This window comes from Perognathus longimembris, chromosome 4 (genome assembly GCF_023159225.1).
Source record: "Perognathus longimembris pacificus isolate PPM17 chromosome 4, ASM2315922v1, whole genome shotgun sequence".
Classification (NCBI taxonomy): domain Eukaryota; kingdom Metazoa; phylum Chordata; class Mammalia; order Rodentia; family Heteromyidae; genus Perognathus; species Perognathus longimembris.
Window position 1 is genome coordinate 56,970,476 of NC_063164.1, and position 14,695 is coordinate 56,985,170.

A 14,695-nucleotide genomic window follows, 5' to 3' on the forward strand; every position below is an offset into this window, starting at 1 on the left:
AGGCCATATTCCCAGCTCCTCATGAATCTTTTAAAGAAATAATAGAGCAAACATTTTATATTTTAAAATATAAACTGGTCCATGAATTAATTTTATAGAAAATATCATAATAGTGTGGAAATACTCACTTGATCAAATTAAATATTTCCCTACTAAGAAATACTTACATTTCGAGAATCAACAGCTGCATACATAATATCCATCCATCCCTTAAAAGTGGCCTGTAAAAAGTCATATTATTTAATTTATTTTCATATAATAATTTCATAAAATAGATTATCAGAATCAAAATGTTTAAAAATCTCTAGAATAAAACATTCTGGATGTTTTTACTACAAAGAAATAACAAAGGTTTGTGTGAAAAGATATACTCAAATTTAAACATTGCAATGTTTATACATGCATAAAACATCATATTGCAATCTTCTAGTTATGTCAGTGAAGAAGGCAAGTTTCACTGTAATTAGGATTCAGTCAAATAAATACAAATACACATGTAAAGTAGTTCAAACTTATTATCTAACTCTTTGGGCAATGTATCATAGCCTCCACATTAACAACATTTCAACTTTATGTTCTCCTGTGACATCTTCACTTAACCTTAGCCCAAAGGCTAAGATACATCGAATAAAATCTTTAAATGCATGTTTACTATCTATAATTAAAATGCTATCATTAAAGCAGTATGAGTACCCTCTGCTCCTAATGTTATTATTAGAAATATAGTAAAATTGGATTTTCACAAACATAATACAAATTCTACCATATGCCTCATTATTTGATCTTAATACTTTTTGTCCTACATATTGCTTTCTAAGAAGTATTTCCCAGGCCCCAGTACCACTACTTTGCTAGGGAAGGTTGAGGGAAAACAAGAGAAACCTAGACAGAAATCCTAGTTTAGAAGGACCTGTGCTGGGGTGCCAAATTCGTAGTCTGGGAGACTGAGTGTAAACACTGTAGAGCAATCTTTTTTGTGGCATAGCATAGCTATCATTGAGAAAGAAGCTAGGCCTTGGGCTTGAGAAGAATTTGGAAACACTAAGGAAACAGAATGTTACTTCATTTTATCCTATTCATTTTATACAAATTATTGCAGCTACAGTATATACTGTTTCTTAAGGTTATATGCATGTATGTTTTAATTGCTTTTTAATTTTTATTTTTAAATTGATACTTTCTTATATGTATGCTATGCAGTATATTTTGAAATATATATGCACTGTGAAGTGGCTAACTCATGATAATTAACATATAAACTGCCTCACACATGACTTTTTTTGTATTGGAAACACTTAAAGTTTGCTCTAAAATTTGATTTTCCACTAAGCTGAAAATCAACTGTTACTTGCTATTAATCACAGTTACCATAATGTACAATAGATCTCTAGAATTTACTTTTCCTGACTAACTAAAATATATCTTTTGATCAACATCTTTCCTCTTACACACCTCGGATCATTGTCCCAGTGTTTTGATTTCACATTTGAGGTCATGTAATATTGAACTTCTTGTGCCTGGCTTATTTACTTAATATAATGTTTTGCAGGCTCATCCATCTTATTGCAAATGACAGGATTTTGTTCTTTTAGTTAAAATACTGAATATTATTCCATTGTTTATATATATATATATCACATTTAAAAAATACATCTACTCACTGATTGACAGACATATTGATTTCATAGCAGGTTAATGGAAATAATACTAGTTGATATCATCATATTTTATGTACAATGTAAAAATCAATATGAGGAAAAGAATGCAGACATTTTCACATATTGGTTTTGCATTTCTTTTAGATATAGACTCATTACTGGGATTCTGGATCGTATGGTATTTTTTTCATAATTTCTTAAGGAATCATCATACCATTTTCTATTTGGTATGGAGATTAGCCTTTCTCCTGATGGCTACATTAATTTACATTCCCATCAACAATGTGCAATAATTCTTTTTTCCCATCCTTACCAACATGATTTGCCATTCTTCTTTTTTGATAATATTCATGCTAAGGAATGAGGGGCGTTAATTTATTATGAGAAAGAAGAACTTGGGACTCATTTTAATTATAGTAACAGAGAATAATGAAGTGGTTACTTACTACTTGAAGCAGGGAAAGATACCCCAGTCCGACGTTGTCAAAGTTTACTTTCACGTTTTTCCACCTGGCAGTTTGATTGCTATCTATGAGAGCTTTACATTCACTGTAGTTGTTGACCACACTTACATCAAACATCTCTCCAGTGGTATAATTAATGCAATGATAAAACTTGCCAGCAAAGAGATTCACTCCCATGATACTGAATATCAGCCAAAAGATCAGGCAGACCAGAAGGACATTCATTATGGATGGAATGGCTCCCAAAAGAGCATTTACAACCACCTGGCACCGAATAGGAAGGAAAAAAATAACTGAAAAACCAATGACAGATACTTACTTTTACTTAAATTTTATTAAAAGAATGGTGACCACATTATAGAAAATATTTCTCTATTTTAATTTTTTGTGGAAATATTTTGTAGCTCAAAGTAAAAATATTAAAATGATAATTCAGAAGGTAATAAAATGAATTTTATACCATAGGATGCTTCCTACAGTACAAACGTTGTTGCATATAAATTTAACATATTTTTAAATCAAGGAATTGAACTATTTAACATATAAAAGATGATTAAGACAACTGAACTAATTAAGATGTGACAGTGACAGGAGCATAAAATAAAAATCATTTGGCTGCTAAATTTGAAAGAGAAAATATGGAAATTATCTTCATATTAAAGTTTGGTACTCTTGTTCATTTAACTTTCTACTGCAACAATACTGACTTTAAGTTTGTATGGTAAAAAGAATTTAACAAGTATGTAACTATAAATAGACAACTACACATAAACACATTTTCATGCACCTGCATTCATCTCTGATGGTGTTTGCAACATTCAGATGAAGTCTAAGTCACTATTTTCTATTTAAAAAACTTTAAATGTGGGCTGGGAATGTGGCTTAGTGGTAGAATGCTTGCCTGGCACACATGAAGCCCTGGGTTCGATTCTTCAGCACCACATAAACAGAAAAAGCCAGAAGTGGTGCTGTGGCTCAAGTGGTAGACTGCTAGCCTTGAGTAAAGGGAAGCCAGGGACAGTGCTCAGGCCCTGAGTCCAAGCTTCAGGACTGGCAAAAAAAAAATACAGCAAAGCTTTAAATGTATTTTATTATATCATAATTCTGAAGCATGCTCTACAGATAATCAGATACAAAAAGTAAAGCTTAAGTCAAACTTTTAAAAAGCAAACTAAACTCTTTAAAAAGCATATAGTATTTTTTCTTTAAGTCATTATTTTCAAATCTTAAAAAAATGTTTTCTGAAAATCTTTTTGAACTGCTCAAACCACAGAGACAGGGCATAATCATTTTCTAGGTGGTGTGGGCATACAGTCTCATGTTTCATGATTAAGTGGAGGCATATGTCAATACACATTCTTTTCTGTTTCTTTCTGACACTTTTCTAAGTGAGTATTGGATTTCTACAGTTGACCTACTTTTTAGACATCACCATCTGTGTTTCAAAACTAAAAGGCCAGATTCATAGATCAAAAGTCTCAAAATGTGTTTCATTGAACAGTGAAGAATAATGAGTCATGATTTGGTAGTTTTGAGTCACAGAAAGTATGATTTTCTGCTCATTTATAAATAGAAAATGATAACTACCTTGATTTACATCCACAGTTTACACATATAATAGATATTTTCATCTGTGTGGCAGTCCAGTAAATTAGAAACATGCATTTTCAGTGTATATGAATACATAGACATGTGATAAATATAGAATAGATATGACTGCGGATGTTTGATAAGCATTATTTTGATTGGTGATTCATTTTGTGTATATGAGTGTAACAAGTTCTCCATGGATCTGTCATTTCTAAGATGCAAAACATCAGGCCGTTCTCAACTATAAATCCAGCATCTTCTTGAACCTTGGATCTTACCCTCATTCCTTCAAACCGGGATAAAGCTCTCAGTGGTCTCAGAGCTCTTAGTGTCCTGAGTGACTTGATGGCACCAAGTTCTGAGTAGCCCAAGGCATTTGCAGTTAAGCTGACCAATGAAACCTGTGCACACACAAAGAATACCAAATAAAACACATGGTTATCGTCTCATCTGTAGTTAAGCTGCAGATGAGAAACCTATACAGGAAAAGTCACACCATTTCAGTTATAAACATCAATTCAACCTTGCTCTATGTACTAAAACAATTCTCAAACTTCAGTGAGTTTCCACACCACCCAGGGAGTTTATTAAAAAGACTGGTAGCGGGGCTGGGGATATGGCCTATAGTGGCAAGAGCGCTTGCCTCGTATACATGAAGCCCTGGGTTCGATTCCCCAGCACCACATATACAGAAAATGGCCAGAAGTGGCACTGTGACTCAAGTGGCAGAGTGCTAGCCTTGAGCAAAAAGAAGCCAGGGACAGTGCTCAGGCCCTGAGTCCAAGGCCCAGGACTGGCAAAACAAACAAACAAACAAACAATAAAAAGACTGGTAGTTGGCTGAGTCTCATTTCATCACCTTTATGTAAGACTGTAAAATATGTTTCACATTTCCAAGTAAGGGAAATAACGCTGATTCATAAACAATATTTGGAGAAGTATCAATAATGACGTCAAATAAAATTAGTGAGGTAAAAGGAAGAAAAGTTTATATTTTAGTATAACTAAAAAATTACAAGGACATTTTCTTCAGTTATTCGTACAGGTGATTAATGCAGTTGATTAAAATTCTCATCTCAACCTAAAAATGCAAGAAAAATAACTGTCATAGTTGGCACTGATAACTGAATTTTCTTTAAAAATAGATTTAAAAATTCATTAAAATTACATAAGCGAAGAGGCTCTTTGTTCTAAAGTACTCAAGAATTGTAAACATTCAGAGAAATTGTAAATATTCAGAGAAATAAATGAGCAACATGGTTTTAAAGATATGGTATTCATAAATATTAAATAAATTAATAAGTGAGATGTATAGAAAATGGTATTAAACTCGGTTTATCTAAATTAATTTTGTATGTGTACTGAAAATAAAATCTCTGAATTTAGAAAAAATTATATATGTGTATATGTATTTACCTACATATACATTGATATTAAGTGCTTTAGTGCGGTTTTTCACATTCTAATGTTTTAAGCTTTGTAAGTCTCTTCATGAATACTTAAAAAATAAATAAATTCACATGACTGAAGAGATTTTCTGCATATAAGGCAGGAGAATCATTGGTATTTTACCTTCTCTGAAGACAGTATCAAAAATATATACATTAGAGGATGGAAGATAAAAATTAAACATATATAAATACTCTAAACAGATTTGGCACATGATTAAAAGAAATGGTCAAATATGCTATTTTATGCAACGTGTGTAGCTAGATTTGAAAAGAAAATACATTCCTTCCCTTCCCCTCCTTCCTGTAATTCCTTTTACTCTTCCTCTTTCCTCATCACTTCCATCTCTTTCTGCTCGCTTCACCTCCTTTCTCTTCTGCTTCCCTTCTCTCCCTTCCCCTTTCCTACTTCTCCTATGACACTGCAAACGTATTCTAATTGATCTTTTCCTTTTACAATAATCCCTTTTCAATTCCATCATTTTAATGAACTTTTCTTCCTGAAAAGTCCGGCTAGTCTATCTCTTTTCTATAAGTAATTACCTATATGGCTTATATTACTTATTATTATTATTATTATTAATTACTTATATTATTTCAATGGCTTTTACTTTAAATTTACTTTTAAATTGTGTTTTCAAAACATTATGGATGGTGTCTGGGGTTCTTCAAACTCTTCTCTAACCTACCTTTGATTTGTTTGTTTTGTTTTGCTTTTTTGCCAGTCCTGGAGCTTGAACTCAGGGCCTGAGCACTGTCCCTGGCTTCTTTTTGCTCAAGGCTAGCACTCTACCACTTGAGCCACAGCACCACTTCTAGCTTTTTTCCCTATATATGTGGTGCTGAGGAATTGAACCCAGGGCTTCATGCATACAAGGCAAGCACTCTATCCCTAGGCCATATTCCCAGCCCATAGCTTACCTTTTATAAGGAGAAAAATGAGAAAGGAGGTAACAAGTTTGACAAGTTTGATAAGAAATGTACTCACTGCCTGATGTATGAAACTGTGACCCCTCTGTACATCACTTTGACAATAAATAAATCAATTTTTAAAAGTTTGACATATAATCATTATATATGCAAAAATTTGAAACAATAGATAGCAGAGTACACTAGCTAATATGAGTGGAAATTGCAGGAAAACTGAATTTCTCTTAAAAATTTCTTTTTATTCAAGTAGTGTTTACTTACTGGGTTTATACATGCATAGCTACATTAGATACCTTATCATCAATCTGCTAAGCTGTCGTAGCTACATACAAAATAGTGAGGGTAAATAATACCATGTACAATCTTATTATATAACTAAAAGACTGGTTGTAGATTTGACACCTTTTTTTTCCATGGCTTACAATTTCCAACATTTGTAGATTTAAATTTTATGTAAATGGCTTATTTCTGAAGACATGTACTGAAATTTTGTATGTATCCCTTATATATTACATATGGGAATACTTTGTCTCCAAATTGAATTATTTAAAAAGGTTCCTGAAATCTGACACATTTCCTTAATGACTTAGTTTTATTAAAAACTTGTATTTATTAGAAAATTTTAGTTTAATAAGTTGAATAATAGGTCAATAGCTAATATGATTATATAGATAAAAATATTTCTCTTGCCTTTTGAACTCTCAATGTTCCTTATGAATATTATTTCACTCGTTTGATAAGTATTTTTTTTTAAATTTTTATTGTCAGACAGATATGCAGAGCAGTTACAGTTTCATACATTAGGCTTTGGATACATTCCTTGTACTGTTTGTTACCTCCTCCCTCATTCCCCCCTTCCCCCTCCCCCTTTCCCTTTCCCCCCATGAGTTGTTCAGTAGATTCACACTAAACAGTTTTGCAAGTACTGCTTTTGTAATCGTTTGTCTTTTTACCCTGTGTCTCTTGATTTTGTTTGATAAGTATTTCTCAATAGATTCTGTTGTTAACAGGTACTGTTGGTACTGTGACTTTGTGAATTATAAGTGGAAAACTCAATATTTTAAAATCAATATATTATTCTCTATATAACTTGTGATTCATGCTAAATCAGTGAGGTATAAGGTAGCTTTGAACAATTTAAGCATTCATATAAATTAGCAAAAAGTATTCTGAATATTGTCTCACTGGGAAAATATCCTCAAAATCTGAATTGATGTAATATTTATTGAAAGTCTGCTGTGTGTTATCTGCCATTGCTAGAAGTGATCCCAACTATTACCTGCCAATCAATCAATCAAAATACTCACATCCACAATTAGGAAGTCCAGCCAGCACCAGGCATTTGTAAAATACATTTGAAAACCATATGCAACCCACTTCAGTAGCATTTCCAGGATGAAGATGTAAGTGAAAACTTTGTCGGCATATTCTAACATGGTCTTGATGGTTTTGCGCTGTTCAATATAAATATCTTCAAAGGCCTGTAAATTTAAAACAATTGTGTTGAATTTTCATTGTGAAAATCTCCAGCATGTTTTAGGGAAAAAGAAGGAACAAAAGGATGCAAGTCTTCTCTCAGGTGCCCAAGGTTAGCAGGCAGTTTCTCATGACTGCGTTTACTTTACTTTACTATCTATATGCAAATAACTTTGGGTATTTCAGCAAAACAAGGAACTTAACATAAATTTACAATTTGAATACTAGGGTACCTAAATTTTAAGAGACAATCAGCTGTTTCTTCCTAAAGAAGGACAAAACAAGCCATTTGGAAGTAGAACTAATTTGTTGAGTTTGGAGTAGGCCTTCCCAGAACGTCAATCTACAGCAACAAGTTGCATCATCCTGGCAGGAGGGAAAAGTCTATTTCTCTGTTTTCTGATTACACATGTGTTCTCTCAGTCTTCCCCCATAGGTATGTATATATGTATGTATGTATGTATGTATGTATGTATGTATGTATGTATGTATGTATATATGTTCCTCTGGCATTTTTCAGAGCTCTTGGGGAAGCTCTTGGTGAGGGACTTGTGTTCAGGAGTCCCTGGGATTTTTTGAATAACAAGATCATTTCACTCAGTGCCCTTACCAGGGCTTAGTACAAGGGATTTGAGTACGAAAAGGATTTTGAGCTCACTTTGTAGTTGAGATAGGAAGCTCTTCAGAACCTGATGACTAGGTCATCATATGTGAGTAGTGTGCTGAGCTTTGATTGAGGCTAATAAAGAATCAAGAGCTACTACAGTCGAGGCACTTGTCAGTAATAAAGCTTCATAGTTCTCTCTTCTTGGCATTCAAATTCAAGGCTGACCCTCTTTGGGCTGAGTCCATGATCTGATGCGGAGTTTAGTCCAATCAGAAATGGATCCAAAAGCCTGCAGATACAGTGTGATTATGCTCTTCACAAAATCAACTCACTGATTCTGCTAATAAGTGCTTGAAGAAACAAAAGAAATGCAACTACATTTGTATCACCCAATGGGAATATGAGTCAAGACAATTTTTATTATGTTAGTCAGGTTTTACAAAATTGACCATGCTATTAAATGAAATTAGATGTAAATTCAGTTTGTAATGCTTGCTCTTTGCTGAGTCAGCAATTGACTCACCCAACTAATTACCACTCACCGTAATGACTGGCAGTGCAAAGAAGACAAGTGAGCATGCTGCACCAGCACAGATCTCATGCTGATTGGCTTGATGGTTAGCTGGTTATTCCACATTATTTTAATGGCAATTTTTTTTTCTAGTCCTGGGTCTTGAACTCAGGGCCTGGGTATTGTCCATGAGATTTTGTGGTTAGGGCTAGCTCGCTGCCATTTGAACCACAGCTCCACTTCTGGCTTTTCTTTCTTTCTTTCTTTCTTTTTTTCTTTCTTTCTTTCTTTCTTTCTTTCTTTCTTTCTTTCTTTCTTCCTTCCTTCCTTCCTTCCTTCCTTCCTTCCTTCCTTCCTTCCTTCCTTTCTTTTCTTGTGTATAAGTGAATATGAAAGTCTTAAGAACTTTCTTATCTCGGTTGGTTTTGAATCTCAACCCTCAAATCTCACCCTCCAGAGTACATAGGATTACAGGTGTGAGCCACCAGTGCCTGGCTAATAGTTAATTTTTAATAAGAATTGTTACCGATGATTGGAAGGAAAATACAACCTGCTTTAAATATCAGAAGAAACCATACAAATATAGGTTTGAGTCTGAGGGATACCCTAGACAGAGAAATAAAGATTGAACGCATTTGTCTGTCCCATAGTTTTAAACCTATCACACATGTTGCCCTTCACTTCCACACATCTTGTTTTTAAAAGGTAATATGTGGCACATTAGGGGAACTGGTGGTCTTCATAAAAAAGATGAAACAGTAGACCACCTACCAGAGCTCCACTACTGAGCAGAATCATGAAGACAATGAAAGTTTCAAACCAATTGTGCTCCACTATCTTGTAGCATGTTTTCCTCAGATTCCACCACAGCTTCCCTTTGCCTTCTTCTATGCTTATCTGACAGCACTTGAACTTCCGTACACAGTCTAAAAGATAGGCACAAGAGTAAAGAAAGATTACATATAGAATATTAATGGAATATGCATCCCAATTATTGCTGTATAATGTGTTGTAAGCAACTGTATTTTTAAAGAGGGTTTTCAATTATACAAATAAAAATCACTAATATGTCCTTTAAAGCAGTCATTCATTCATTGTTTTTAGGTTTATTAGACTATTATGATGGATTAACTGATAAGACATAAAAGATAAGACAAAGAAAACTAAAATTACAAGCTCAGATTTCCATTCTGTCTATATCCTATGAATGTAAATCTACTCTGGAAATTTTATATATTTAAATTATGATTAAGTTCACTTGATGGTATAATATACATATTACCCATCTTACCATGAGTAAATCAAAAGATTTCATCTCTTTCCCCTATAATGTATATAACTAGTCTTTTATTATTAACTATTTAAATTGATTTCTTCCTGGGGTTTATTGAGAACAGTGTAATAAGCACCTTAGTATAATGCATGGACAACTAAATCACAAGGCTGTTTAATAGGTATTCACTGAGCAAGTGCAAATAAAATAACTCTATTGGAAATACTGCAACTTATTTAATAGCTTTGTCTCCAAAGAACGTGCACTTCAAATTGAATTCATTTTTCTGTAATTGTTATCATTGTAGGAAGCAACAATTATGACAAGACAATGTTTTATAAAATTTTATCAATAAAGTTTCATTTTTGAACTTCATGGAATAAAGAGTCTTGGGTCTTGATCTTGAAGGATGTATACAAATCAGATCTAGAACTTGAGCTGTAAGAATGAAGACTGGTATTAAAAAAAAAAAACGTTCATGATAGGCACGTTTAGAAGTTGCAAAGAAGAAATCAGAAGTTAAATCTCGAAACAGCTAAAGCCAATGGCTGATATATGGCATCATTATTATTATAGATAATATATGTTATTATAGATAACTGATCCCTATCAGAAAGGTGATAATTTTACTTTAGGTGAAACTATTTCAATGGCATATTAACCCAAATCTAACTTATTGTATATCTCAGAATTTATATCACATTTTACCTTTGCTCAAACTAATTTTTAAAAAGATGTGGATAAACCAGGGCTTGGTGAGAGTGTTGAAAGAGTGACATTGATCAAGATGTATTATATTTGTAAACTGCTTTGTTAAATGACAACTCCTTTGTAAAACTACTTAAAGACAATAAAAAATTTCCTTGACTAATACTGGAAGACTGCTTGTCAGAATATATCAGGCATTGCCAGAAACCACACAGACACCTAGGTACAAAAGAACAAAGGAAAATTTATTGCCAGCAAAGGGGGCTGGCAAGACCCCTTCTCATCTGGGAGAAGTGAGAAGTCTATTGTCTGGGGTGACATATATAACCTAGGAGCCTTTGGAGACGGGACCTCTGTGTGGACACGCAGACCAGGGGCTTCACCATGTCAGGCTATAATTGATAGCTGCTGCCAAGGAGGTCCTGCAGCTGCCTTGACCCTGGAGGCCCCTTGTAAGGGGATCTTGTTGCCTTACGTGGTCATTAATTGTACTAAAGGAGTGCCACCTCAAGGAAGAGGGAGTGGAGGCTAATTATTTACTGCCTTCACTAGATAGACCTAGTGTTGCCTAGGGAAGGAGCATGTTAAGCTATGGGAAAGTAGGCTATCAGGCTTATACAGCTACTTAAGAAAAAGTTAAATGTAAAATACAGAGGACTGCTAGTCCTGAATAAATTCAAATGTAAAATAAAAATAAGCATGATAACATATATGGCCTGTATTTACACACAAACAGACTAAAGGAATGTATGTGTACAGGAGGAATCCTAAGTTATAACTCCTCTGGACCATTGAAATACTTCTTACCCAAAATGCATTCTAGAAAATAGAAACATATTTGATTTTTTTTAGGTGGAGGAGTGTTAAAGAGAGGACTATAGGAATGAGAGAGGCAGGGTGAACAAATGCAGTCATTATATTCAACATACACTATGTAAAAAATGAACTGTGTAACTTGTGAGTAGGAACAAGGCAGGGTTGGGGGTGGGATGAGGGATAATGAAGAAAGATACCATTGCCAAAGAAGCACTGTACTCATAGCCTGACTTACAGAATTTTGTAGCCCCTTTGTACAACTCTTTAATCATAACAATAAACACATTAAAATGTACATGTGTATTCCTCAATTAATACTTACTATTTTATGAGTATGAGTAAATGACAAACTACTTCCTTCATTTTTGTTTTTTTTTGAAGCCTAGATGAAGACATGTATAATTCAGCTTATTTTCTTGGTAGATATTGTAGAAGGCCCCAGAAAAGCCAATGAAATAGCCTTTCTTAAACAGGAGCCACAAAAATAAATTTATATATTATATAAATTAAACTTATTTTCAACATTCAACTTTGTTTTGACATAGAAAAGGCAAACATTAGCAAATGGAGGCATAACTGTTAGTATGATAGGAATAAGTGATTAAAATCAGTTAGACAGATAGAAAAACAGACAGAAATGATGAAGAGCCATGAAAAGATTTCCAACCAAATGTGCCCCAGCTTCACTTACCTTCTGTAAAACAGGCCTCAGGCTCAAGGGATTCTTCAGGTTCAACCTCAGGTTGCTCTCCCTCAGCTGGAGCACCTATATCAACTGTGCTGCCTTCAGATGAACTAGTTGCATTTAGTTTCTGAAAATCAATCCCACAGAAAAGCTTTAAAATATTTTCTGTGCTCTAAATATAGTAAGTCATAAGGTCTTCCCCCTCCCCAACCCCCAGTCTTCGATATGCATTTTTCTTGAGCTGTAATTTAAAAATAACTTAAACGCAATGCCAATCTGCTTAGGTAGAAGTGGGGGGTCACAAGATTAGATAGAGCACTCATATCATTTTTTCTTTAAATATTGAACTAACAATAGAAACAACTTTTGATGAAGCCCATATACAAGGATTCTGAAATAAGATCCTGCAGCAAGTTTATGTGAATGGCCAGTCAACTGGCCATCTCTAGTCTTGCTTGTGTACATTCATTTGTAAATAATATTATATTCTAAAATTGTGACCCAACCAACAAAAGCTGCACAAGTGTATTTTCATGTCAAATGCAGAAAAGATCTGATTCAATGCACACAGACAGCAACCATTTAAATCTGTCCACTTTTCATTGACATGAAAACATAGACTACTGATTGTTATTCAATGTATTCTATTACTTTCTAGTTCAGAAAAGAGCAGCACATTGTTAGCTATATAGCAAGAGCTGATACTTTGCATTCCCTTTGGCCAATGCACTTCCCAGTTTCAGTGTGCATTTGGAAACTACTTGGTACTCTGGCACTCTCGCCTGTCCTGTTAGTAAAGGCAGAAACACATCTTTTGTTGTTTTCCTTTGGGTTAAATCAACTATAAAAAGAAAAAAAAACACATTGGGAGAAGTTTGCTTGAATCTTGAAATGGATGAACTTTAGCTAGGTTAAGGCCATTCTTGGGATCGATATCAATGAAGAGATCCCAGTCTTGGTTTTAAGAAACTACAGAAATGATGCAAGGCCAGGTGTGAGTGCCACGTGGAATCAGAGTAGTTTAGGCCACAGCATTCTCGAACCTGTCACAATGTTATTACCATTAGTGCATAGCATTAGGAATGGTGGAGCTTCAAAGAGCTACTTTGTAAAGAGGATGAGGTAAGCACATGATAAAATGCACACACAGGTATGTACAACTAGAATAACTAATATTCTGTAGTCAGTACTGGAAAGATTCTACTAGTATTTGAGCCAAGAATTGCATGAATTTCCCACACAAAGAGGGATCCTTTCATTTCATGAAAAACAGTTCTGTTTTAATACAGGAATAAAAGAAAATATTTCTATTTATTTATGAAGAAATAAAATATTTAACTACATATGATACTGCAAAGATGTTTGCCTCAGCTAATCCGACTATAACAGGTATAGATGCATAAATATTAGATAACCTGCCTTCTTAGATTTAGTTCTGTGATTTAAAAAAATTGTTTAAAAAGCCTTAAAAATTGTATGTTATAAGGTGCTCAAAGATAGTTGATATTCTACTAACCAATTATGTCATGGTTTTAGATATAATGCTATCTTTGTCATTGAAACATTGAATGCAAGGGGAAAAGATTTGTTATAAATACTCTGATTTTGTAGACTTCTTCTAATTATATATCATTTTTCTTTTGTTAGACTCTTGGTTAGGTAAGTCTGAGGTTATCTTCTTATTTAATCCATCTAATTTGCATGAAGCTGTTAGATATAAGGGACCACAGATGTTGTCATTTGTGGGATGTTGAAACAGAACACAGGTAATCAGACAAATCGAGGCCTAGTCCTATCTGATCCAACTATAGGCAGTACACAGTGAAAATGGAAACTTCCTTTTAAGAATGGAGATTGCAAGTGAAATTACCAAGCTGGGTGGTGTGCCCAAGAGAAAGTGAAACATCTACTCTCAGGGGTCTCCAGCAGCCTTAGTGGCATTGGTGAATGACTGTATCAGAGCCTACATCAAGCTTGGAAGACGGTAGCAAGTGTTCAGTGAATGCTGAGGACTTGAAGTAGTGAACAATAAAGCCTTCAGCTTGAAGGTTAGGTGGTGGAGAAAGTCACCAGACAACATATTACAGGAATTCAGAGTTCAACACAGTCACATCAGGGGTCATTCCTGCTGTATCATTTCTATTGCCAGATAGCTAGACTGCTAATACTTAATTAGGTCATGAAGACCCAAGTCAGCAATACCACTCCCTCTTTTCTATCTATCGTGCAGCAACCATACTTCTTCCATCCACAACATCTCGCTAAAAACATCTGAATGACCAATTTGGTCCATGCTCCTTTTGCTCTCATATATGTACCCTAGATTGCTCATAGTCTTTTTTGGTTTGGCTTACACTTGTATCTTTGGTATTTCAGACAGGTAGATTCCAGACTCCTAAACATTCTTTTGAGACATTTAGTGCAGGAACCATGCACTCTACATCCTACAACTAACACAACAAGTGTTTTGTTTTGTTTCTTTCAGTACTGAAAGGATATGCTGAATTCCTGACATACTTTTTTTTACCA

The 14,695-nt window shown here is 34.3% G+C and overlaps 1 protein-coding gene across 1 annotated transcript in view; it reads right to left on the reverse strand.

Annotated features, from left to right (window-relative positions):
- The window catches only part of LOC125349994 (sodium channel protein type 2 subunit alpha-like), an 84,861-nt gene that overhangs the window by 10,892 nt on the left and 59,274 nt on the right, over positions 1-14,695 (reverse strand). The window contains exons 19-24 of the mRNA XM_048344263.1: positions 12,173-12,293; positions 9,456-9,610; positions 7,398-7,571; positions 3,991-4,113; positions 2,105-2,386; positions 168-221 (exon numbers count right to left, since the gene is read on the reverse strand). Coding sequence (XP_048200220.1) covers positions 168-221; positions 2,105-2,386; positions 3,991-4,113; positions 7,398-7,571; positions 9,456-9,610; positions 12,173-12,293 — 909 coding nt within the window. The remainder of the gene's footprint in view (positions 1-167; positions 222-2,104; positions 2,387-3,990; positions 4,114-7,397; positions 7,572-9,455; positions 9,611-12,172; positions 12,294-14,695) is intronic.